Raw genomic sequence first — 27932 nt, forward strand, 5'->3', positions numbered from 1 at the left:
AACTCGGCACAAACTTTCAGAAAGTGGCCCAAGAATGGGAACTACCACATCTCCTACCATAACCCTCCTTCTGAACCCTCTGTCATTTGGACGTGCGCTCACTGGTGGCAGGAACTTGGACGTTAACTGAGAGAGCATGGGAAGAAAACTTTTCCTTCTGTAAATTCGAGGGAATTTAGCCTGACAGGATAACAAGGATTAACATGACCAAGCTTTTGGCAGGGTAGAAGAGAAGCGCCAGGAAAGATGGTAAATGTACTTTTGGTGACTTTTGAGTTGTTTTTGTTGTGAGGTGTTGTTCTGTGGATGACATTTCAGCCAGGTCTGGGATTTAAAGTACTCCCCTAAACAAACTGCATGTCTGGACATGCAGTAGTGTTGAATGTGGCTTCATCAGTTAGCCATGAATTAAATGTGTTCTAAAAGTGTATTTTGATATAAAATACATTACAGTATCTCCAAAAAGTTGGGAATCTGTAGAACCAGCTGACATTAGCAAGGCACCAGCTACAGTGTTTGGAAGTTTATAAGGCGACAGTACTGGGTTGTATGGTGTGGTAAGAGTAAGTAAAAGTGGAAAATATGATTTTCTTTTTAGTTTCACAACATTTTACTGTCCATACACAAGGTAATGCATTGTTTAGAGCCCACGTTCAGTTTTTCAACACAACATCCCATGACACTCAAGGATTCCAATCATATTTTGCCAAAGAGAGAAGCTGCAGCACTGTCTTTTGTTTTGTTGGCAACATGGCAGCCTTTTGATTAGAATTGAATTCATGTGGATTTCACACATTCTTGGGCAAGTGGGGGTGTTTTTCTGTACATATACGACTGAGTGCTCCACAGCTCAGTGAGCTGTTCACTAAATATTCAAACTCACAAAGATCTTTAAATTTGGAGGCACTAATTCTGCTCACAATGGTAGCTAGTTACATTGAAGTGTTTTTGAAGGATCTCCAACTTTTATTGAGACGTTTTTTGTTGTGGTTGGAGTCATAAAATGTTGTTGAGGAGACTGTTGAAACAAGTTCATATAATATCTGCAGAGTGAAATCCTTCTCATTTAATCCGCCTCATTGGCTGCACTTCAGGTTGGATGGGCACCCCAGGCTAAACTCTACCATGAGAGACCTGTGGTTTCCACCACAGAATTTCCGATACCAAGCATGTTCTATCTGTGATACATTTGGGATTTTTCTTTTGTTTTGTGTTGTTCCTTAACTTTAGCTTTTAACTTCAAATTGTGTTGATTTGTTGCTTACATTTACTGTCCAGGCATAGACACACTGCTAACAGGTGTTAGTCCTCAAGCCTTCCCCGGGATGTTGTTTTCAATAGCTGCTTTGTTCTTACAGTATGACGGACGTTATCTTCGAATCCCACCCCCTGATCTAAAGTTGTTATCCTATCTGTCCAAATTATTAGATTACTCTACGGTTGGTAGCCTGATTTCAGTTTTGAAGCTAAAAAACCTTCAACTGCTGGATAGTAAGCCATTATGTGTACTGGTTACCTATTTTACTGTAGGTATGAATAGCACAACATTGACTCAAGTCATTGATTCCCCAACTTTCAGTTTTTGAATTAACAAAGGACGATTTAAGACACCTCAGTGCTTGTGTTTAACTTGACATGGTGTAGCAGAACGAATCATCGACCATTCAATACAATAGGTTCAATCTCAAACTCAATGACAGACCTGTTCACAGGGGGCTAAAACTGTTGTAAAAATAATAAAACATGCACTGTTTGATACTATCCAGATGTTGCTTGGCCAGCGGACATGTTGACTGTGATTTGTCCGGCGGGGCTACAGCTGTAACTCTCTAAACAGCCATGTGCGAGTCATCTACATCCTGATGAGCAGTTAATGAAGAGTCCTCCCAATCTCCTTACAATACCAGCGTCTGTGTACCGTTTTGGCAACCAGATAACGCTTCTACACCCACTGCTGTGCTCAGCGAGTTAGCAAGATTCCCATGTTTCTATCTAGTTGCTGTGTAAATACCAGTATCTTACACGTGGGTGTGATTTTCGTAAAATACTGGATTATTACAGACATCTGCAGACTGAGATGTTTCTGAAGATGAATACACCTCAGACTTGGATGGGAGTGAGAGTTCTGGTTTCATAACAGTGGTGTATTTATTGTTGGAGTGTTTGTTGTCTTTGGATCACAAACGTGGAATGAACTTGAGAGAGTTTCTGTAATGTCTTTTTAAAAACAGAAAAATTGTATTATTGGCAGCATTTCAGTGCCCATGTGGCTCTTACATTTTCCAGAATTGAAATTCGGAAAAAAAGAAGAATTATTGTGAATATTGTCCAGAGATGGGTGATTTCCTTGTACCAAGGAGTTTTTTGTTTTTAGAAATCTGAAATCTGAGGCTGCCAGACATGTAAATGAGGGGGCCTAGGCCTCCCCGGGCCCCCTCGTGGCTACGCTACTGGTATGTAGGTACTATGATATATTTGACATTTCTCAGACAAAATGTAAAAGCCAACATGTCACCTTCAGCTTGTATACTTGGTTAAGGGTTAAGTGAAAGCCTTGGAATAGTCAACTTTCAGTTGAACTTTTACATTCACATTCCACCGTATCCTGTCTCGTCGTGTTGTGTGATTCTACAGCTGTTTATGCCACATGCGCTCCACAACCCCTCTTCTGTTTGGAGCTGTGTACTTGTTTTGCCTCCAGAAGAACTTCGCAGCTCCAGCCAAAGGAGAGCAACAACTGTCAATTCCAGTCACAATAAATTCCACTGGTATCTTCACTTCCCAGCTTTTACAAACATGAAACCATTAAACTCATCCTACAGTATTCTATGAGTTGAGTATTACTTAGCCTATTTAACCTGTTGACCACTACATCGCTAGCTATTACTTACTGCTGCCCCCCCCCCCCCCCCCCCTAAGGAAACTATAACAAAACACACACATATTTTGAAATAATTTCCAAATGTTCTGCCAAGGAAGCAAGCTGTAGGAAGTGAGTTGGAGAGAGATGCTGAAATGAGATTGTTGTGCTTTGTGGGTCGTCAGTATTCAGCTTTTGGAAGCATACAAAGAGAGGGAAAATAAATTTGGATGATAAATATATTTACCTAAAAGCTGCCTGCTTGGGATGGGTGGGTGGAGGGGGAGGTGGTGGTGGTGGTGGTGGTGGTGGGGGGGGGGTTGCCAGGTTGGGTGTTTTACAGCTCCGTCTTGATAATATCATAGCAATGGGCATTGTGCTCTTGGCAAAAATGGGCCCAATCTGAATAGTCAAATGTCAATATCCTCATTTAATGATGGTTTTAATAATTTTCTTTTTATCAACTTTGATCAAGTGTTTTCAGATATCTTTACATCAATAGGATGTATACATTTTAAACCCCAAGTCATTTAAAGTATTTTATTTCTCCACCATATATTGTGGTATATATGCCAGGACACAGATGTAACAGACAACCACAAGTCCATCGTTTCTTCATACAAATGTGACAGTGATGGTTTATGGAGCCATTTTATTACACTCAACTCATTGTTCCTGAAGTTGTTGCATAAATAACTGGCATATTTGTCACTGACAAAATGTCTTCAGTACAGTATTAACATGTTTTTTAAGCTTCAGCAGTTCCTACCAAGATTGAAAATGTGTGGTAAATTTACAACTGTGTACTGTAGTTATTGTATGTTTGTCATTTACTCTATGGTAACCGTCTGAACATTCTCCATAACTTATAGCATTAGACTGTGTTGTGCTGTGTGTATAGTTAGCCAGATGCCTCTCCATTCATGAAATCAAAATCAAATTAAATGAGGAATTCGGCCTTAATGCAGACCCCTTCTTTGTTTTTAAGCTTCAATCTCAGCTCACTCACGAAGACCTGCATTTAATTCTAGACTTACTTTCAACCAAGGCAACTCAACACCAGAAACCAGATACAGTGTTTACATGGCCTCTTAACTTCACTAACACAGTCTGAGTTATACAGGGCCATTAAAACCCATAGCACATGAGTTTGACCAAATCCACTTGCAGTAAGCATGCGCCATACTAGTACAAGCCAAAATGACGCACAGATAAATGAACCAATGCAGAGGCTTTGTCTTGGGGACCATTTCTATTGGGCGGGTAGTGTTGGAGAGGATTTAACATGGCTTAGTTCAATTGTGTGCCCCTTTGCTAAAGGCCCGAGCAGAGTTTTACAAGGGTGTCCCAGACAAAGACAGTACTGTCCCACCAAGCAACAGAGACTGCTGCTCCTGAAGAAAGAGGGGAAGAAGGGGGGAGTAAAAGGGAAGGCGCGAGAAAGTGTGGGAACAGGGAATATATATATTGTTGTCACACTAAGGATCTGGAAATACTTTTTTACCTGAAATAATTAACCTTTGCATTTACCCCCCAAAATGGTATTTCATTATAAAAAGAATCAAACCTCTTGAATGAACTATGACGACACAGATCATTTCATGAATTCAAATGTTCTGTCCTCAATCCTCCATTACCTGAAATGACTTAATGTAAATGTGACCCAATCATTTGTCTACTGCACCTTCCTCTGACAGGATATCTGATATGAGTGTTTTGGGGAAAGACGTGTTGTCTGCCCCACTCTGTCCACACAGACAAAACTATGTGGTGGTGTCCTCAGGTTGCTGACGCGACGTCTGCATGAGGCTTTTACTTGTCGGCTTGGACAAATGACTCACCACAGTTTACTACTCGGTCACTGCTGACTCTCTCTTTCTATGAACTCTCAGAACCTACACTTCTACTCTCAGGTAAAATACTGGATACATGTTGGGCTCTTTGGCCCAAAGGGGATATTGACCCTGCATTCTTGAACTCTAATGGAAGAAAAGATTTTAACGAGTTTGAAAAGACACATCTGTACAGCCTCTACGCTTGTCATTACACAAAGAGAACTGGCAATGACAATCCCATAATAATCCCATCTGTAATTATCTTGCTCATTTAAGCCATTGACCTTGCTGCCGCTGGTGCCTTTTAAAATGTCAGTCATCGGGCAGCGCCACATCCACCTGACAGCTTGTTTAAATCCACAAGAGGCCTCCTTTGTTCACCAGTACCCAAGGCAATATAGAACCAAGAGAGAATAAGAGAAAAGACCATAATTAACTCCTTAGTGTTCATTGCAGTGAAAATGGCCAAGGGACATCTTTTGGCCAGACGGGACAAAGACCAAAACCATTATGACAGATGCCACAGACCAGTCACCTCCATGTCAGTCCATGTCAAACAATAACCTTTGTTAACGACTGAGGGCTTTGCTTCAAGGCAAAGCGCTTGTTGAATAGGGTCGAACCCCCTGGCTGCTCAGGACAATAGCTGAGCCAAGGGAAACCCCCTGTCCCACACCGCAGGCTTGCTTGAGTGGGCAGGCAGGGTGGGCGGCAGGGAAATGGGCCTGTCAGCTGGACACCGGCCCTAGTTCTACTGTGTATGTAAAGCAAGATAATTTCTCTGAGTTCAAGCTTGGTTGAACCCTCCCTACTGGATCTCTGTAAATGGAAAATGAGTTCTGGTGTTATTTGCCCCTGCTTTAATGCAAGGAAATGGGTGCGTGTTAAATTGATATGGTTGAGTGCAGTAATATGTTGTCAAGAGGATGTAGGAAGATGATGGTGTCTTTAGATTATAATGGGAGTCAGCCGAAGAAATGTAAACCCGAAAACCTTTCAGTGGAGAGGGAAGTCATTCATGAAAAGCAGGCAAATTACAAAATGTAGTCTGGTGAAAGCCGTTCCACAACAACGCGTTGCTGGTGGTCAGAGGCCGAAAGAGCCTCTATCTACATCCATCAGAGATGGTTTCTTGATGGCAAAATACAGTGTTTGCCATCAAACACAAACATGTTCTCTCCGGGAAGGAGCCAGTGCTGACCTGCACATGGCCCTGGCCTGCTTTGCAATGCTGTCTGGCAGTCTGTCAAAAGAAATGGGATCCAAAAAGGACTCACCACGCTTGCCTCCATCCCACACCACTCACTCCACTTGGCCAGCGAGACAGTCTGAACTGGGTCCAGCTGTGCAGCTATGTTTACTGTATCTCGAGGGGATCTCTTACTCATGAGGCTGTGGCCAGCCAAGTCACCCATGAGGAAGTTCGGGTCAGGGTAAGAGGTCAGAGTTAAACCGTGCTGCCTTTTAGAAAGAGAACTTTTCCCAGTGAGAACATTAGGTATGTCAAGCATGAGATTAGCTGGCCTGACCTGACCAATTCAATTGAGTTTTAGAGCCTATATGAGTGTGCCAAACATGCTCTTCATTTTACAAAAATTTGATTGTAGAAAGAAGACTTTGCCATGTCTGCGAAATGTATATTCATCTAAACCTCAATCCAAATGAAGCTTTCAGACAGGGGAAATGTAATAACATTTGAGTAATGTTTTTTCAAAATGAAATATGGCCTTAGGTCTATATCAAAAAGTATCTCAAATGACATACAGTAAAGCACAATCCTAAATGACTACTTATCCCACTCACTCACAGCTGTGATGAGGTAACATGTGAAGTTCAGCAACCAAGGTATTTCTCCTCTTCCTAAGCTATTGTGACAGATGTGCACAATTAGCAAAGGGAAGCATTCTTTTCTGCTGAGGACATGTAATCTCTCCAACCGACACAAAGATTCAGGGTAATTAGTCAATATCGACAGTTAGGTTGTTCAACCCTAATGGCATTGCTTTATTTTTTGTGCACCATTATCCTGTTGACATAGCTTAGACTACATTTTTAAGCAGCCGTTATTCATCAAGGAGGCTAAGGTTAATCCACATTGGCATGCTGTACAGGTAATGGACAACTCAATTGACCTTTGAGAAAGATCTATTTCAAGTTTAAAGGACAAGAAGATTATCCTAGTATCTTTCATGTAGCTAATTACAGCTGGTAAATAATCCACATGTAACATGTAAAACCTGAGAGCCCCTACCACCCCCTAGGCCTACAACTAATGCTAATGCTGTTCCATTATGCTATGGTCTCAAATTGCACAGAACACCTAGTGGGTCACATTAGCACAGGTTAGCAAAACATACTGTATGTTAGCATACATATCTGTGTGAGGTCTTTGAGTCTGTCTGCGGTTTGTTTATCCTTGAAAAGTCTGTGGCCTTGGAGAGGCCAGAGGAGCTAAATAAGGAAGCGGCTAAAAACAGTTGCTTGGGGGGTCAGAGATCAACAGCACAGGGAACTGTGAACCAACTTTGATGCTAAGTATGCTTCCAATGCATCCAGGTAAAAAGATTTACTTGATACTATCAAGTATTAGATCAGCCCCAAGCTGTCAACTTTGTGTGCACGGTATCAGTGTACACAGAAAACATAGTTCTGAACCATAGGGTCCAAAGCTGCATTCACAGGCCCAATAATAGGTCTTATATCATGAACTGAAGGGGAAGAGTGATTTTCATTAGTTTGTATTTGTGTGCAGTTGTACAGCTTACTAACTCCATAAACAATACTGTATCTCTCTTCAGGACTTGAGTCTCTCTTCAGGCTTCTGATGGCACTACTTGAGAAAATACAAAGAAACACATTTACGTTTATGCTTTCATCCAAAATGACAAAAGTGCATATAGTCAGTGCAGTAGATAACCCAGGACAAGAAGCTTTCAGACCAGGGCAAAAACATAGTAAATACCACACCGCTGAAAGCAAATACAGTAACGTTCAGAAGTGTGCTGTATATAGTTCCAGGGGATTAGTCCCCTAGATTAGTTTAAAGAGGGACTCCAAATTTCACATTAGTCTCATTTCTCTTAAAGCTGTGACTATGTAAAACAGATGTGTGTGAGTAGTCAACAGTACCGCCACGTGTGACGCCAGTGCACAACGGTATCCTTTTACGCAGATCTGCCGACTACAGGGACGTTTCTTTGTTCTCCTTCTCACACTTGTCCGTTTGAATCAGGTCAGAACTTGACCCTTGCCTGCTTGAAGTGTACCAGCTTAAATTAGGTGTATCTTGGACGCACATGAAACAAGCACTTCCAGACTTGCAGAAGACTCCAGTTAATCATAACCAGACATGCCAAAGAGAGTTTAGATCAGTGCATTCTTAAATAAAACCTTTCTTTTCAAAAATACCTGTTTATTATTTTGCGTCACGTACTTTTGGCAAAGAGATAAATATATTTAATCTAATTAAATGACGGAATTTTTTTTCTTTCTGGGGGCAGCTTTTTTGTCTGAAAAGGGTTATCTAAACTGAATATGAATTTTTTACTTGAGTCTACAGTGACCCAGTATTCCACTCACACTGTACTTCAAATTTCAATGTATCTTGGGTTGAAGAATGCTGACACTGAAACGATATTACTTTGAGTTCCACTGAGATAGGGGTAAAGGCCAAGGAAAATATCTGTCCTGTGGATTCATTTTTGCCAAGTATTTATCTTTTTAAATGTTCCCTGTTTCTGTAGACGTTGCTCAAATAAAGCGTTGCTGTCAACGCTAGTGAAAGTGAAAATGGACACTCAGAGAATTGACTCACACGTACACATAGATACATCTTAATCTGTGCAAAATCTGGATTTTTTTAAGATGCATTAAAAATAAATGAGGAAGGAGTTTAGGTTTGGAAGACATTGCTTAACAGAACATGTGAACCAGTTATAGTAACCATGAAACAATGTGTAAGAACAATTTTTTATTCATCATGTCACTTACAATAACTTTATTTTGAGGAATTACTATTGTCTACTATCTTTCCATTGGAATACAGAACCCAGAATCCTTGGACTCCACCATCCAGAGTGCCCTGTCGGCCCTTTTCCCACCCTTTGAGGCCACAGCACCCACTGTCCTCAGCCAGCTGTTTCGCACCATCGAGGAGCGTTACCAGGGCGATGCACTGCAGTGCCTGCTGGACTTTCTGATCCCGGCCAAACACCTCCTTGAGAGCGTGCAGCAGGCGGCATGTGTGAGTAGACACACACATCCTCCCTCTCTTTTACTCTCACAAACACACGTACACACACAAATAAACACGTGAAAAAAAATCCATCCAAGTATATTCTAACGCACGTCGATATCCACAAAAAACACAGTTGGATGTTCAAAGAGCGATATATAGTAGGACTAACAGAAACATCACATAGCCCTTTGAACAGCACAAGGCGCCAAATGGCAGTGACATTCAAGACTGACGACGCAATTTGCATTTTAGGTCACACAATGTAGAATGAGCTGTTTTGTTTCTCAAATTCAAATGTCTCTTAGCCAGACATGCAAGTAAGCTGACATGGCTCAGGAAAGGATCATATATTAGTAAAATGTTATCTTTTTAAAAGAAAAAAAGGAGCTCTTCAAAATCCATGGTGAGGGTTAGGGTTGCTATCACAGGGTTGCCATCACAGGCTAGCTCGAGAAAGGTAATTTCAGACCAATCTTTGGATCCATTTCCTTTTCTTTATTTTTTTTTCAAGCCTGTCCCCTTCTCATATCACATGTGAAAACGCTGTGGAAAAGTGTCTGGCATTGGGATTCAAGACCTACTGTAACTTGGATCTCAATTATACTGTCTTTTTTAGAATGACATTCTTCTGAATGTAGTCTTCCTTGTCGTCCTCCCAGGCTGCCTACTCTGATGTACTGTTCCGCTGTGAAGGGTGGCCCCTGTGTCTCCACGACAGGACTGTAATTCAGCTTGCTCCCCTCAACCCCCTTCTACTGCGACCAGGAGATTTCTACCTCCAGGTGGAGCCATTCGGGGACCAGGCTGCCCGCATCGTCCTCAAGAGCCTCCTGGAGGAAGGCTGTCGGGAGGTGGAGGAGACCCCCATCCCCGAGACCTCTTACCCCTGCATCTTCACCGAGGACTGGCTGAGGGAGGTCAACGATGGCCGTCACAGTACCCCACTGTCTCGCTGTCTGCTGTCTACAGAGCAGGGGGTGGTGAAGGTACAGTGGGTGCAAGTAGCTGTTCCGGAGTTTTTGGACAAACCCAAGACCATGCCGACCACGCCACCAGTTATTCGGGAATCTCCACTCAATGCAAAGATGTCAGCCTCGGATGCTTCCACCCTGGCCTTTAAAACCATCCCAGCTAGGGATGGAATATCTGTATCCTTACGGCTTATGGAAGGTACCTCCAAGCACATTGGCATGGGCCAAAATAAACCCACCCCCAAAGTACGCTCCAAACCACTAATCAAACCCGTGGGCTGGGTTTCTCCCAATACCTGGGACAGCCGGAACTTCCGCGAAATAGAGGGGGATTATGTAGATCTGATCGATTTTGCCAAGGAAAAAGAGACTTTGGCAAAACTGGAGAGGAATACAAAGCCCACAACCCCTCTGTTCAAACCAGTCAGGCCCCCTCCCCCTGTTCCAGTAGGCCACAGCATCCCCTGTGGACGAACTCTCAGGTTTTCAGCAGAGCCTTGTAGTCCATGCAGTCAAAGAAAGTTGGGGCAAGAAGCTGGTGGCCAGGATATAAAGTGCAGGTACAGGGACTCCTACCTGGCAGCTTTGCTTAACCCTGTTCCCTTTGAAAGAGGAAGTGTAGACTTGTTGTCTGCTTTGGAGGAGATTAGTCCTTCTGAGGGGGAGGATGAAGGCAAAGGGCATTCAGTAGGCCCATGTCCGGAGCAAGGTGACTTCTGTAACTACGACAAAGAGTCTCTTGGACATTGTCTCGTGGAATCTCAGAGTCTTCACCACAAGACACCAGAAGCAGGTTGCCAACCAGAAAAAAGTATGAAGGAATCTCTGGTTCTGGTACACAAACAGAACCATGGGGGACAACAGAACTGTCGAGTAAACCGCTCATTGCACCAAGCAGAACTTAAAACCACCTTATCTCCAGCACCTCCTCAGACTAATTTAGGTGCTAGCGAAGCGGGCTCCAAGCCACGTTGGAGTGTGGAAGTGATGAAACCCACAGGCAAAAACAAGGCCAAACCCAGGTCGCTGTCTTCTGTATCAGAAACGCCCAAAGGGAATCCTCTGGTCCACAAACTAAACAATCGGAGCCACAGTGACATCTGCCCTGAGTTGATCCCCAGCGTCCATGTACTGCAATGTAAGAAAGGCCCAGGCTTCCGCCTGATTTCCCCAAAGCTGGAGAGACGGCAGTCCCCTAAGAAAGGTTAGTGTGCACGATGCTCTCTGTGTTGTATACAATGTGCACAGTGTCAAATGCGTCATAAACTTTCAAATGGTTCTTAGTGGCTTGGAGATTCTGTTAGCTCGTGACATTCTTTCGCCGGTCCTGAATAATGACCAACATGTTATTGCCAGACAGTTTTTATTGTGTTTTTCATTTGTTTCTTTGCACACTTCTGAGGCTTGTTTATTACTCCCACACAGTGTCATCATGCACAGTATGTACTGTTGTTATATGTCAGTCCAGCCAACTCCCTTGCTTGGGATGTGCATTCATGATCATTTCAAAGGGCCATTGAACCCAACTCTGTTTAAAAAGGGAGATTTATACTCGACCTTGACTCCTCTAGCTGAAGGGAGTGTGCAGCGACACAGGTCAACAGGTCGCCATGAGCTTTTTAGAACCACGGGTCAGGGGGCAAAGATCAGGCTTAAACATGAGATTGCTTCTCAGGGGATTGCTTATCCACTGTCTGGCCTGCCATGTAGAATGGATTCATTCACATCATGACAAGTGGCGAGAAAGAATGAAGACATAGCATGCAGCGCTTAACTTGAAGTTTTGAGCTTGCGGAGGAAACACGCCATTCCTGTAAAGTAAAGAGACAAGGGGCCAGGGAGTAAGGAGAGAACTCTCCTTCCCAGTCCCCTCCCTATGTCCCCTTACACCCTTGTAAGAGCACTCTACAGGTCAGTATGAAGACATGCTTGTCATGGGCTGTTAGACTGGGGAGGAGAGGGAAAACAGACAAGCCTTTGTTGGCTTTAAACGAGAAGCCAATTAGAATGTTCAAAATCAAAGACAGGCTTACCAGGCCTCAAAGTGTTTGTTTCAGAGAGCAAGTCAGATGTTTAAAGCTACTCATATCTCAGCTGTGGCGGTTAGGTTCATGTTCGTATGAAAGGGAACTATTTCGAGTAATGGCTGCATTAGTTTGAATTGTTTCCAGAATTTAAAGGTCATAGTCACTGGACAGGACGTTCACTCTCTCATTAGCTACAGTGAAGAAATTAATATGAATTATGTAATGTATTTTAATGGGAAACCTTTCAACCAAACAAAACTTTTCAATGAAAACCACTTGTTGGAGCTGTAGCTCCTGACCAATAGAGAGATATCTGGGTCACAACGATTAAGCACAACTTGGTTGCATGGAGCTTGAGATACAGGAGCACAGTTTTTGGGTGCTACCGCCAGTGAAAAATATGTGAAAAATAAGAAAATGTTGTTGATCATTGTTCAATCTCTCTGGTGAGTGAGTTCTTGCTAGGTGAACATTGAGTACCATGAAAACAGGCATTTCAAAAATAGAGGTCAGGATTAGGATTCATCAAGGGTTTATCTCCCAGATGTCCACTGTCACAACTCAGACAACTTTCTTTTCATCTCTAGACTCCCTGCTTGGCAAAGCTGAACCACAGACCCCTTCAACCACTGGTGGCCTTGAGACAAAAATGCAGAGCCCAAAGACTGACAACTCCTCGGCACCAATCCATCCTCCCTCTTACCCCTCTGGTGCATCGCCCTCTCCCTTCACCCTGGAATCCTGTTATAGAGGCATCAGTGATCTGCTTCAACTAGGCTTTACCAGCCTACCAGGTACAGCACTGTCATGTATTGGTAGAACCTAATGTCAATGATCACCTTGGTGATCGTTTGGTCAACTTACTGAATCAAAATGCAGAAGTAGTGCCAGGTTATTTCCTTGTAACAGTAGAAATGTGGTTGTTGTGTATTCACACACAGTAATTCATTAAACATTTATAAAAACATTTAAATGAACTTAAATGTGATTTAATTGTTGCCTAAAGATAAGGGACAAGCTTAATCTCAAAGTATAATGATTTGAGTGGATACTACCCTTCACCACCACATTATTGCACATGACTGGGCCATGTATTTTATTATTGCACATTCTCATAAAGTCAGAGAAAGTGTGATCTCTGCTCATTTCTACATACCCCCTAACCCCCCTAGGAAGCAGGGACAAGACAGGCAGGGCCGTGGTGGAAGTCCATGGAGACCGCACTGGCTGGTCATCTCAACTAATTTCAGCCCCGGAGGTCTGCAAACTCCTACTCTACCTCCACTCGATTCCCAGGTAATGCATGCTACATTTTTGGACTGGATTATTAGTTTATTTATTCACCACAAGGGGGCAGTGAAACTCAGGTACTTGCTGGAGGACAGGAGGAACCTGGTTTCAGAGTGTTTACCACCTTTTAATTTGACGCTTCTCTTGCATTTCAAGCAAAAGCATGAAGACAATTACTCCTCTTCAATCCTCTATGACCTGTCATCAAATATCCTCAACAGATTATGTATTGCAGTTTTTAAACATGATTTATTGTCAACCTCTAGCAATTATTAATCATTTGTTTCCCTTTTACGACCACTATACAACGATCTATACAACACTCAGACTGGGACCAGTACCTATATAAGAGCGGCCACATCTTTATATACTGAATAGTGTAACCTATATAGACTCCGATACATGTTTGCTCAGTTTGTCATGGACAGGTTTTCAGGGTGACAGCTCGTTAAACATGTTGGCCTTCTTGTGCCCCTGCTTGAGAGACATTCTAACTACAGTGACAATAACATAGCCTGCTGCCAGACTGTCTGCCCATTGTCTGGTATGCAAGCATGGCTTCCAAATGATTGGCAGGCAATGTCTTATTTAGAGCATCTCTCTCACACACACACGTACACACACACACTCACAATTGGTAACTGAATACAGGTTAGGTCATTAGAGTGAGATGTGGGGGGTTTGAAATGCAGAGGGTATGCAGTGAAAAGGTAGTTGGGGAGGTGTGTGTGTGTGCGTGTGTGTTTGCATTTGTGTGTCCATCCACACAAGTGAGCAACCGGCGAGGTCGTCAAAAAGCACTCAAATGACACCCTTCTTCAGCAAACATGCTGCTTCGTTGATACAAGCACGTCTTAATGTGCTTCAACAAGATTCCCTGTATTTCTCGCCAGGAAGGAGGTACGAGACCTGGGAATGACACTGGTAATTGATGCCAGAAAGAAGCCTCCTCCCTCCGTTCTCTACAAAGCTCTGCTGATGGTCCAGGTTAGAAAAACAAGGCTCACAATGCCAACTGTCAAACAATGAACCAACTGTCAAGATTCTTAGATAAAATATTGAGTGTCACATTGGTCAAAGGGATGATTAGTTTTCAGAAAATGTGAACGCTGTAGGTGGTGTCAAGCCATTCACGTTCCTGCATTGTGCGTGATCTTGCAATCCACCAGGGTGCGCTATTAAGCAAGTCAATACAGGATGTTTAGCACACCAGAATGTTTAGCGAGGAGCAGGCCCTCTATGATCGAACTCATTGAAATATTTCACCATTTTCCATTCGACTTTGTTTTACCCTGACAGGCTAGGTTTTCCTAGCTTTTTCCCTTTTATCAAAATCATATATTCAAAGGTTTCAATAATGTAAAAGCGGATACAGAAAGAGCCAACAAGTCACAACAAGGTCAAAAGGTGTTGAGAGGTTCCAAACACAAAGTACTTGAATTTGGGCTCAAATAAAGACGGTACTGCGTTGTGACAGTCTTTGGGGATTTACAACCGTGAGTGATCTCAGAGATGCAGGTTAAACATGTTGCTTTCTCTTGGTGAACGTCTCTAGGAGCAGGCTTTGCATGCGGTCCACAGTGCACTGCTGCTGGTGGACAAAGACACCTCACCACGGCCTGAGAGACACCCGGGACTGCAGGTCAGGTTTTTTTTTATTTACTTCACTCCTTACAGATGCTATTAGAAGTGAAAGAAAGGGTCATTATTTTTAAATAGATACAGAGTCAGTTGGTCAACATTTTGGACCCATGCTATACATTTTGGTTCTTGAATGCAGCAATAGTTAAGATCACTACAGTGACAAGCAGGGCAACAGAAACTTTTGACTTTTGAGAGACAATCTACCATGTCACAAACTATTTTCAAATGATTCCTTCGCTTGATTTTTGCCTTGATGATGGTTTGAGATTAGATATAGGTATGCCAATTTCAAGTTCCTGTGTATTGTATTAAATAAACGCAGCTAGTTCAGGGGGGGCAATCGGGCAGCGCGCGTCAGTCATCGGGGACGTAAGGCGTCTTACTCCACCTTCCTTTCCTCCGCCCACTACCACACCTATGTTAGCAGCGCATATCCATTGGGCCACGTCCGATAAAGCGTCTTTAAAATCCCCTTTCTCCCCCGTGCTGTCTGTCTGTCGGTCCCTCCGGGGGATTATATCTCTATTGCTCCCTGCCTCATATGTCATGTATGTATGTGTTGCATCGAAGAGGCAGGGAGCGCTTCCCTTGGATCATCCACTCCGCCAAAGTTAAATCTACATGTCCATGTCATGTAACAATAAATGCTCAAATCTAATACATGATTGTCTTGACTGAACTGCTATTTTTTTAACCCTCTTAACTTTAACCACTCTCCCCATTTTTCCCTACACACACACATACTCATGTTGTCCATCAAGATGGACATAGTGACCTCTCTAAAGGCCCTGAGTAAGACTGTTGAGGTACAGCAGCTGACCCCTGACCTAGGAGGAACCTTCCCCTACAGCCATTCTGATTGGCTACAGTTTCATCAGGTATTTAATCTTCAGAATTTGTGTTTTTTGCAACTTCTCTTTTCACTTAATGACACGTGTGTGTCATTAAATGACCCTGAATGCGAAATACACCTCAATACATAGAGTACTAGGAAGAGTTTCTTACGCAATTTGACAGGGGTGTATTTTTCTGTGAAACTCTCCCTCCATCCATCCATTCATGCTGAGCATCAGAGACCGATTAACGATGACTCAATGATTACTTATGTCAAGTGCATCATTCCTGTGACGTGTTGCAGCCTAAGACCTGGGCTTGGTATGATAGGTGTGGCAGGGCGGTCTAGCAGCAATACTTAATGACCGTGCTTGAAATGAAAGTACATTTACATTTAGTCATTTAGCAGACGCTCTTATCCAGAGCGACTTACAGTAAGTACAGGGACATTCTCCCCCGAGGCAAGTAGGGTGAAGTGCCTTGCCCAAGGACACTACGTCATTTTGCACGGCCGGGAATCGAACTGGCAACCTTCAGATTACTATCCCGCTTCCCTAACCGCTCAGCCACCTGACTCCCTAGTAATGCATTGTACTGTATTTATCAATAAGTGGGTCAACCCAATGGATAGGTAACAGCGGGACAATAATGTAGTCTGTGATCTGTGTACACTACATGCATTGGTTTGATGGTAATGACGCAAATAGCTTTCCTTCACTTAGATATAATGTATAAGTCACTACCAAGAGGTTTAGTATGAAAAGGTCTAGTTTTCTTTTGCCTTTTTTAATGCTAAAGTTTACATTCTTGTGTTTCAGAAACAGGTTTCATTCTTATCGGATTTGCAAGGTGCAGCTTGTTTGCTCCAGAAAGCCATAAATAAGATTGAAGACCACAAAACAATGGACACTGCCCAGGTATGTTTCCTTTGAAACACAAACTTGTGGTCGTAGCATTATGCTCCAGTAATACATCACCATATTATCTCTGTCAAAGGTACATTTGATCAAATTTAATTTAAACTCACAGGATGTGCAGCAGTGTATACAGGAGCAGAAAACTTCGATGAAAGAGGTCCTAGAGGATGCCCGATTGGTTGCTTTACAGCGAGAAGGCGGATCTATTCTAGCAAAAATGAGGAGGGAGGAGTTTCGATTCCCCCAATCAGAAGACTATAGGTTTGTCTTTTATTGTACTGGTTTGATATTCCAACATTGCACTTTTCCAAAGGCTTGCTGTTCCAGTCCTGACCTGTAGGTGACAATAACACCACTGTGAAGCCAATGTGAAGATGATTGCATTCAAGCGACTCAAATAGTACACATTTGATTCAAACTAAATGTGCTGACCAACAATTTGAGGAGAGAACTGAAGAACACAATTTCAAAAAGTCTAGACGCATATTTGACGTTTGCATAACTATGTGTAATGCTGATGCTAACAGGCCAATCCTCCCTCTTAATATATGACTTAATGCTAACTTAATGCCATGTCATTTTAACATATTCAATGCAAAATCTATGTGACCCTCTCACAGGGATGCCATTGAGTCTGCGACAGTGCTGTACAACCAAGTAGAGGAGAGAGTCCACACCCTGGTAATGAAGTCCAACCAGTCCATGCAGCACCTGGACCTGCTGTCCAGACTTAGAGACTCGGAAGGCAAACTGAACACGGTATGTTGAGAACTGACCATCCCTGAACTTCTGAATGGAGGACTTGACAGTCCCATTTGGCAAAAGATTTGCCAGCAATACATGTATGGAAGTTGATTGCACTGTATTGATAATGGTATAATGCCTTATCCTTTGTTGCCAACCATGTGTATTATTTGGATTTGGGTGATGTGATCTTCAACAAACCATGTTAAAATGACTGTCGGTTTATAGCTGTACAAGCAACACACTACAAGCAGAGTAAAAGAAAAGAAGGTTTGATAAAAAAAAAAAATCTTTGCAGAGAGAACCTTACCGTATCCCTCCTGCAATTATTTTACATGAGAGGTTCTAGATTTGAAGGTTGTTATTCTCTCTTTCCTGTCTTGGTCAGACATATCACAAGCTCAAACATGACACAGCATGTGCCTATCCCTCTGCACCTTTCAGGCCAAGGTGTGGTTCGACAAAGAAGGAGAGCAGTGGCTGAAGGAATTCAACTCCACAGACAGTGACCTGAAGAGCATGAACAAGGCCCTGCAACATGCCGAGTCTTTCCTTTCACAGGCAAAGGTAAAAACCCATACAGTGGCGAAACTCTGCTATCAACTTTGGGGGGGGCATTTTCTCAAGAGCAATTCCGGAAGGGGACACCAAAATTACTGCTGTAACACATAGCACATAAAAAATTATTGTGTCCATAATCAGCAAAGCGCTTTCATTGCGTATTATTCATATTATTGAAATTACATAGTTATGTTTACAGTGATTTATTGGGGGGGACAAATCATATTTTTACCAGGATGGGGGGGGTTGTGTCCCTCCTGTCGCCCCCGGGATTTCCGCCTATGGTCCCATATACACCATCTGATTGCATCTGGGATTTGATTACACCATTTGAATGTGCTTGGCATGTTTCGATATTGAACGCACAAATATATATATTTTTTTTAAATAAAATATGTTATTGTTACCTTACTGACTGTATGACATTGTGGTGATGACTTTGATAGTGTGAAGAAAACCCTTTGGAGAAACGTTAAAATAATCGGATATCTCCTTGTTTATTATTATCAGACTACTGTTATTTGCTGTCAATGTTTATCACAATAGGTTTTCATGGTACATTCAATTCTTTCAAAACATTTCCACCACCTTTCCACAGTACTTGAAGGCATGTTCTGATAAAGTTGAATAATTTACGGATGGTTTTGAAAGAAGGAAAGAGTGGGCACTGGGAGGTGAATCATGTGAATAACATATTGTCTTTTACATTCATCAAAGGAGAAAAAACAGCAAGCCTTGACACTTGTGGAGGAGGCAGAGATGATTCTCGGCAGCGCTGACTCCAGCCCCGAAGCAGATGTATTTCGTACAGTGATTAACACCTTCAAATCCAATATGTCCGGGTTCATGTTGCAAGTGGAGCAAAAGCACGCAGAGCTAGAGAATTTGGCACAGTTGTATCGCTTTTGTGAGCAGGTGAGTTGAAAAGGTCCACTTTCCTTCACTTCCTTCTTTTATCCTTTATCCCATCTTGCTTTCCTATTCTGAACCTTTCATTATTGTTGTCATCCTTTTGTCTGTTTTACCTTTCTCCTATTCACCCCTTGACTTCTTTACAGCCAATACAGTTGGCCGTCAGCAAACACATACTTAGAGAAGACATTTGAGTTTGTGGCACCTCATTATGAATTGTGGAATAAAAACTCTAATCGTTCAAATGTGTCATCCCTTGATATGATGTAAGTGAATGAACTGACCTCAACTTTGACCCCTGGGCTCCTCTTCAGCTCCCAACCACCACATCCATGAATCCCTTTATCTGAAAAAAATCCACATCTCATTCCAATATACACACACAACATGATTTATGTCTGTCTATAATATTCTCTCTCTTTCTGTCTGCCTCTCAAAAATTCTCTCTCTCTTTGTCTGTCTCTCTTAATATTTGATCTCTGTCTGTCTGTCTGTCTGTCTGTCTGTCTAACATTCTCTCTCTTCTCGCCTTCTGTCCCTATGTTTCTCTCTCACTCACTCTCTCTTTCCCCACCTTGACTCCCCAGGCCACTGCCCTCGCCATGGAATGCAGACAGTATCTGGAGCTGTTAGAGACAGGGTGCCACTCCACTAAGGCATGGCCAAGTACGCTAAAGAACTACGAAGAGCAGTTCGTCAGGAAGTTTTCTCTCCAACACTTCCAGGCGGTAAAAGCCAAAGCGGTCCGCCCTGAGAGATCAAGGAGGATGAGTGTGTGGAATGTAGCCTGGTCGCAGATCCAAGAATCCAGGCTGCGTCTGGTGGAGAGGCTGGAGAGGGGGGACGTTGTTAAGACCCAGAAGCAGCAACCCACAGCTGGTTATCCTCAGGAGAAGGCTGGGGGGTCGGAGGGAGAGGAAACGGAGGGAAGGAGGGAGGAGGTTTGCCGCTCCCCCCGCACAGCGGTCCATACCTCAAGGCTTTCAGAAGCAAGTCCAAGGGATAGTGAAAACCTTCCTTGCTTTAACCTCGATTTCAAACCTGATTCACAAGGGAGCAAAGAAGCCCATACACCTAAGTTGCCTAAATCACTCAGAAGTGAAGGGAATCTTGTGTCAGTTTCTCTCCAAAATGGCGGAAGTTGCCCGGAAAGAAAAGTGAGGAAAGTACGAGAGCACAGTAGCGAGGTGGATCTCAGGAGAGTGCATCCCAGTGGTTGGGGCGATCCTTTTCGATGGCATGAAGCCTTGGTGCGCTCTTTGAGCGAGGGGTCTTGCGTGACCACTGCTTCCTCTCCATTGTCGGAAAAACATGCCCATCGCCAGCTCAGAACACATTCACACGGACTCTGTCTTCCCCAACAACCTCACATCTTCCTTCAACCGAGTATCTCGTGTCGCGAGTCAACTGGGATCACGGAGCAGGCCAGGGAAGGGACGGGTGGCTGCAGTGAAGGGACTTCAGTGTCCTCCCTGAAGCCTGTTCAAGACCAGTCCCAGTCAGTGCTACCCTTTTCTGGACCTGATACTGAGGAAAATGCCAGCAATGTTCTGTAAGTAATGGCCCCTTTCAGCAGTTATCAAAAAAGCAATACAAAATTATTATCTTGATATCGTTCCAGGAAATTCTAATACCAAATAGAAGTTGGTTAATTAATCATTCATTCATTAATTCATTCATTTGGAATGGTATTTAATTCCGAATTCCATGCATTAATTTTTCAAGATAAACATTTCTCTAAAAGTGGGTGCCAAGTCAAAAAAAAAAAAAAAACGTGTGTGTGTTAAGCACAAGTAATAGCAAATAAAAACAACTGTACATCTACCCAATCTTCTATTTTCTCTGTTTATTTTTTAAACTCCTTTATTTCCTGTTTGGGCAGGAAGTTGCAGAGGATCATGAAGGAGCTCCTGATGACAGAGAGGGAGTATGTGAGAGCGCTGGGCTACGTTCGAGAGCACTACTTCCCAGAGCTGGAGCGGGCTGACGTCCCCCAGGATCTTAGAGGCCAGAGGGGGATCATCTTCGGCAACCTGGAGAAGCTTCACGACTTCCACCGACATCACTTCCTGAAGGAACTGGAGGGTTGCCTGAAGGAGCCCTTCAGAGTAGGGCGCTGCTTTCTAAGACATGTGGGTTCCCTTAAAAGCATTTTTTGCTCAGTACTTCAATAATATTTGGGTGGTTGATCTTCATTCTGGAGGTCTGAATGCTCAGGGACTTTTGCATACAACTGTTGGCGGAAATTCCTAGAATATATTCACAAGACTTTTAATGTGATATATGCATCTTAATTCCAACCTATGTGAATGGAGTATATTCCATGTGAAGACACATATGGTTTTCATAAAGCCTTGGAATTTTGAAGGAAATTCAAACTCGTCTCCCGTTTTCCTGCAACTGTATTACTCATAGGCCTTTGCTTTGAAATGGAAAGACATCTATCACATCACAGCTCAACAGTAATAAGATGCACATTGATTCAGAAATCGTTAGAATAGAATTTTGGTCTATTTAACAGGGTCAGTATGTAAAAATTTCTACATCTGGCTTTACAGGCTATAGGCAAAAAGAGAGGTATATTTTACACCTGCATGTACAGTACAAGGCTTTGTGGAAAGCACCAAGTGCCACCATATACATTTAGAGCGGGTTTTCAGGTGGATTTGTTGCCGATCAACTACAAAACACAAACATGACTACATGACTATAGACATGACTGTCTATATTTTGTTTCCTGTGTAGAGAGAGAGTTTTGGCTTGTATGCCCTCTACAGTAAAAACAAACCTCAGTCAGACAGCCTGCTCATCAGCCACGTCAACGGCTTCTTCAAGGTGAGAATCTCCCTCTGTTTCTCTTTCTCTCTCTCTCCCTCACCCTAACTACCTGCTCACTCCTTGGTCTCACTCCTGATTGAATCTACTCTCTTGACAGTCGATCTGTTCTTCAGTGTGTCTGTCTGTTATTGTCTGTCCGTCTGACTCTTCCCTCTGGCCTTCTGTCTCTCCTTTCTGTATCATGACTTCACCCCATCACAGTAACTTTTACTTACGGAATCAGAAATACTCAAAGATAACCTAAATGATACTGTATATCGTCAATATTTCTCAACATATCCAATTTTGTGAATACTAGCTCATTATAGCACACATTCTAAGGAAAATATTGATATCTATATTATTTTAAAGTAATTGTATTGGCTTATCACTAGTCCTAGAGCCATCTGTTTCCTGTTTATGTAAGTTACATTATTGGGGCCCACAAGTACAGAACAACACATTAGCTTTTACTTACTGTACGTGTGAATCTTCCCACCTTATAATTCACATGCATACAAATCAAAAATACTCTAATTACAATTCCAATCTGACTTCAGAAGAACCTTCTTGTTTTCGTGTCTTTTAATACTGTATTGAATGTGTACCAACTTTCTCCACATCAAGCATATATTGTCCAATTCTTGCCACCAGCAAAAACAGCTGCACTTAGGAGACAAGATGGACGTGTCCTCCTACCTGCTGAAGCCTGTGCAGCGGATCAGCAAGTACAGCCTGCTGCTCCAGGACATGGTGAGGGAGTGTGGCCTGCAGAGAGCGCGCGAGATGCCCGAAGTCCAAGCTGCCCTGGAGGTCATTCAGTTCCAGCTCCGCCACGGCAACAACCTGCTGGCCATGGATGACATTCAGGACTGTGATGTGAGTGAAAGGTTGAATAGAGGTTTTCTGAGGAATTGTACTGCATTATTGTAGATACAGGAATTGTATACCGGTACATGTTTTTTTTTTTGCAAGTTTGCAGGAAACCATGTTCCTGAGAACTTGTCAAGTTTTGGGAGAACACAATGATGAAGCATATCTCTGTCTTGTGCAAACTTGAATTATTCTGTCAATTGGATAGTAGATTGAGGCGATACATGACAATTTGTTATGGAATGTTTGTTTTAATATTATGTAATGTCTTATAAGAGTTTGTGTGACAGTTACTTGACAGTCAGTGTCTCCAGGGTGTGTGAAATTAGAAAAAGGAAAGAGAAGTTGAATGTTTTAGGTTGTTGATTTAAATGCAATAATAAGATGCACAGTCTTTAGATATTTTACAGAACTATTCATTATCAGTGTTGTAATCTAACACATTTTCAAAGCTGTTGTCCAAAGTGAAAATATGCAGATTGCAAATTTATCTTAGTCAACCACAGAAATGACATTCTTACCCTGTAGAGGGTCAGAACACTAGTAGACTGGAGGTTATCAAGGTCAGATGAAGAATGCAAGTTGAGTTTGAATAAGAGCTCTAGTTCAAAGTTTGTTCCAGAATACATTTCAATCTGGGTTTTTGAAAGTGTATGCGAAAAAGGCAACCTGAGGCTTGGCCTTTCCTTTTCTCCTATAGGTCAACTTGAAGGAGCAGGGGCAGTTGATTCGCCAGGATGAGTTCCTGGTTTCCTTCAGGAAGAAGAAGTGTTTCCGCCACATATTCCTGTTCCAGGACCTCATTCTCTTCAGCAAGACCAAGAAGACAGACGTGGGAAATGACATGTACATATACAAACAGTCCTTCAAGGTACACCCATGAATAACTCCAGTCAATGAAACATTACTTCTCCCAAGTGCACTGTGAGGGTGGTTCCATTGGGAAACATTGAACTTTGACCTCTATGAAGGGAATTGAATACAAAGTAGTGATATATATGCTTATTTACTGTATGCCATACATTAAACATTAACTGTGGTCAAGGAAGTGGTCTGAAAGGGATGTTGTGATACTTATAATATATATTTACATTTAGTCATTTAGCAGACGCTCTTATCCAGAGCGACTTACAGTAAGTACAGGGACATTCCCCCGAGGCAAGTAGGGTGAAGTGCCTTGCCCAAGGACACAACGTCATCTGGCACGGCCGGGAATCGAACTGGCAACCTTCTGATTACAAGCCCGCTTCCCTAACCGCTCAGCCACCTGACTCCCCCTATATATACATAATATGGGCTGAAAAGGGAATGTGGTGAATATCTGTCAGTGTACGTACTGAAGTATTTACATTTTTGTCATTTAGCAGACGCTCTTATCCAGAGCGACTTACATTAAGTACAGGGACATTCACCCGAGGCAAGTAGGGTGAAGTGCCTTGCCCAAAGACACAACGTCGTTTGGTTGGCATAGCCGGGAATCGAATTAACAACCTTCTGATTACTTACTCCTGGGAGTTAGGTGGCTGAGCGGTTAGGGAATCGAGCTAGTAATCTGAAGGTTGCCAGTTTGATTCCCGGCCGTGCCAAATGACGTTGTGTCCTTGGGCAAGGCACTTCACCCTACTTGCCTCGGGGGGAATGTCCCTGTACCTACTGTAAGTCGCTCTGGATGAGAGCGTCTGCTAAATGATTAAATCTAAATGTAAAATGTAAATTAACTAGCCCGATTCCCTAACCACTCAGTCATATGATTCCCCTGTAGTATGTATCACTTCCTTCCTTATAACTTTTTGCACAATGCTACATTTATAAATTTGATTTATTCATTCGACAGACCTCTGACATTGGAATGACTCACAATTCTGGGGACAGCGGTCTGTGTTTCGAGATCTGGTTCCGGAGGAGGAAGACCCAGGACACCTACAGCCTCCAGGCCAACAACAGGGAGGTCAAAGAGGCCTGGGCCAAGGACCTAGAGCGCATACTCTGGGAGCAGGCTGTACACAACAGAGGTCAGAGTTCATTGGAGGAATTCCTTGGCCAGACAATCAAATACCTCTGGATGCATGAGGAATCGATAGATAAATAATTGTTCCTAATTATGTTTACAATGGAATGGAAATGTGCCCCGCACACAGTTTGCAGTGGTCTACATCCTTGTACAGCACCATTCAAGTTAGTAGGCTAGTCTTCCTGTACCTTGGGTTGTCACCTGTCCCAGTTTTTCCGGGACATGAATTGTCCCGTTTTTGTGAAAATGTGTTTCTAAATTTGAATTTCATAATTTCAAATATAACTTCATTTGGAATTTCCTTCTACTGCTATTCTAGTTTCTTCTTTTTCTTATGTTCATACATCCAATTTTGAGTGGTAGCCTAAAACATACTGAAGATTGGCCATGTGTATACTTTTACTAGATTGGTTGCAGGAATACGAAAGCTTACTTACCACCACCCCCGCCCACACACACACACACACACACACTAATCTAAGGTGGAAACCCTACCTTTACCAGATCCATACTCCAGAATTTCTGTTGTTGAAGTTGTACAATTATTGTAGTTTTATTTGTGCAACTTTGTTTTCTTGATGGCCATATCATCCCTTTATATTTCCAGAGGTCCGTATGCAGGAAAGGGTATTCATGGGAATTGGGTGCAAGCCCTTCATGGATATCCAGCCTAGCGACGCTGCAATCAACAATAGGGCCGTCAACTCTGCTCTGATTGGACGAGGTAGGAATTTTTCCAGTTGAGTTATGCCCGATAGCATAAATGGAATTCAGTGAGCGTCTTATATCATTTCAATTTAATGTATACAAAATAATAAAATTGTTCTTGTTGTGAGACAATCAGGTCGTTTTATTTCAGATACGGCATATCAGATTATTCGTGGAGTTAAGGAAAGGGGGGGGGGGGGGGGTTGAATGCTGGCTTCAAGACAGCATGAGCCTCACTAAGAATTTGTACATACAAATTGTCAGGTTGTACTTGTGACTTCCTTCTTTGTGTTTTTTGCCTCTTGTCTCATTCCATCTCTCTTTAACTTGATCTCATGCCGTCCTCCCAGAATCCAAGGCGTTGGTCTCCTCAGGGGCAGCTGGGTTGCAGGGCGGGTTTCCTGTTCAGCGTCCAGACTCAATTGGCTCGAGGAGCAGTACATCGTCTTCCGGCAGCCAGTCCTCTTCCTCCTCTGGGAGAGGGTCCCTGCCCTCCACTGGGTATCCGTGTGGGCCAGAACAGAGGGGTATGGCGGGTCACGGAGGGTACTGGGTGCCCGCTGGTGTTCTGGAGGAAGATGACCTGGACCATGAAAGTGGGAGTCAAAACCTACTGAGTGAGTGCACTGTGAGGGCGGTTCCATTGGGAAACATTGAACTTTGACCTATATAAAGGGGATTGAATACAAATCTGTGTTTTGAAACACTACCTCATCACTGGCTACACCCCAATGTGCACAGACCTCACTGGGGATCATTGAGAATGCAGTTCATACTCATTGTTGGTTCTGTGTGGGGATGTACTGTAAAGACAGCCTGTTTGGGTTAGGATATTTTAACTCTAACCCACATCAACTTAGATCAGAATGATGTTGCCAAGCAGATGATAGCATTTCTATAAGTATGTGACACTCTTAAGTAATGTAAAATATATTAGAAATGTTTTGAGGTAAGAATATCTTGCACGCCTTCACTTCTTTGTGGCCCATCAGAATCCCTCAATGATTAACTGTCACACTTCCCAGTTGATACTCCAAACATTGTGCATTCGAAATCATTGCCAAGAATCCTGAATAGGAATTCAACTGTGGACCAGACCATGGAATTCGCTGACTATATAACTGCACGTTTCCATGTTGTTCCAGTGGACAGCTCCGAGTCCTCGGGAGAGAGTGTCAGCGGCTTCAGCAGCTCTGGAGTCAGCTGCCACTCGACCCTGGAAGGTGAGGCTGACAACACCGTCACCGTGGAGGAAAAGATAGCCCACCGAACTGAAGACGCACCAGAACACCCTAAGACTAGTCCCACCAGGCCCACGTCAAAAAAACCTCCCCCGGTTGCTCCAAAACCACTGTTCATTTCCAAGGAGCTGACTTCCTGCAAGGTGTGGGTTCAACTTTAGACTCATTGTGACTAATAACCTGGGGTTGTGGGATGTGTTCTTGGATTGGGATCTAATGTTATTGCACATGTTTTGATGGAAATTACTGTCTCTCCCTCACAGGTTCAGAATGCAGTCATTGGAAAGTCCACTGAGGTTTAACCATTAGTTGGCAAGTATGGTTTTGATGTCATCTCACAAAAGAAATCTCTGCAATTTACTTTTTATACAAGCACATCTACTTAAGGAGGAAACTACCTAGAATTCAACATTATTGTTTCTGTGGGGAAAACATTTATTAACGACATTATTGGTATACAAGCATTGTTTAATTATTGTCAACACATTTTTAATTGCTCATGTTTTCCCACTTTTCTTAGATTTGGACCTTTCCAGTGAAAAGGATTAAAATGCAGTTTGGTGTGTTAAAACTTTAGAAAGAGGACTCTTTTAAAAGACTTTGATGTGCATTTGCATTACAATGCCGACAGGTCCTCACAAGTCACCTTTGCGATCTTTTTTCTTTTAATCATACCACTAAAATATCACATCAGGAAACATGTCAGTCTGTACTGTAACTCCTATGTATACTCATACTGTACTGCATTATGTTTGCATTGTGCTGGGCTTGTGTGAAACTTTGCATTGTTATGTCACGTTAGTATTCAATAATGCAATACGAAACAATATGAAACAAATACAATGCCATGAAATAATACAATATCATATGTACTGTCACAAAAAAATACATGCTTGTTACAGTTTGGACTCTTTTTTCAGTTTGGGCATGTAACCATCTTTTAATGCTAAACTCCTTCTAGTTGTTCCCTCAGTTGTATCTGAAGTAATCCATGTTACTATATGCAGTATATTCATGGTGATATAGAAATTTTTGTATCTTATGTGTTGTTTCTCTGTTTGACGACATGACAATTGCTTTGATTAATACTCATGTCTGTGTTTTTATCTATTGACGCACACAATTTAGCACCCGATGACAAAACACTACTTGGTCCTAATCTTTTCAATGTTACTGCATACAACAATGTCCTTCTTTGGAAGTGGAATGTAAAAATAAATACGTGATATTGTTTCTGATTTCAGTTGAACCAAACCATTCATTGTGATTTCTAGGCCAGGTCATGTCCATCAGATACTGCAGCTGTGCAGATCCCTTAGCTCAGACAAAGCTTAGATGATTTGGACGTATGAAGGAAATCTCCTGACTTGGCATTCCTTTGGTGGAGACATGTTCAAATAGGATCCATACACATGCCAGCACTGACCGAACAAAAATGTGTCTATTAAAT

General features: G+C 42.6%; 1 protein-coding gene across 1 annotated transcript; it reads left to right on the plus strand.

Annotated features, from left to right (window-relative positions):
* Window positions 1-27720, plus strand: quo (quattro). The gene is made up of 24 exons (XM_067243058.1): window positions 1-249; window positions 8741-8938; window positions 9592-11107; window positions 12518-12724; window positions 13103-13226; window positions 14114-14207; window positions 14776-14862; window positions 15626-15742; window positions 16517-16615; window positions 16728-16876; window positions 17236-17374; window positions 17804-17926; window positions 18638-18835; window positions 19420-20384; window positions 20715-20964; window positions 21578-21667; window positions 22304-22528; window positions 23223-23393; window positions 24357-24534; window positions 25141-25257; window positions 25592-25858; window positions 26387-26625; window positions 26746-26794; window positions 27003-27720. The coding sequence occupies exons 1-23, from the start codon at window positions 247-249 to the stop codon at window positions 26782-26784; spliced, it is 5595 nt and encodes a 1864-aa protein (XP_067099159.1). The 5' UTR covers window positions 1-246; the 3' UTR covers window positions 26785-26794; window positions 27003-27720.
* The last annotated feature ends 212 nt before the right edge of the window (window positions 27721-27932 follow it).

Source organism: Osmerus mordax, chromosome 1 (assembly GCF_038355195.1).
Source record: "Osmerus mordax isolate fOsmMor3 chromosome 1, fOsmMor3.pri, whole genome shotgun sequence".
Taxonomy (NCBI): Eukaryota; Metazoa; Chordata; class Actinopteri; order Osmeriformes; family Osmeridae; genus Osmerus; species Osmerus mordax.

Excerpts from the sequence above, each read along its gene's own strand:
- quo (XM_067243058.1), top strand. Across the intron at positions 13,227-14,113 it reads TACCTCCACTCGATTCCCAG|GAAGGAGGTACGAGACCTGG; the intron begins GTAATGCATGCT and ends ATTTCTCGCCAG. Across the intron at positions 16,616-16,727 it reads AAACAATGGACACTGCCCAG|GATGTGCAGCAGTGTATACA; the intron begins GTATGTTTCCTT and ends TTAAACTCACAG.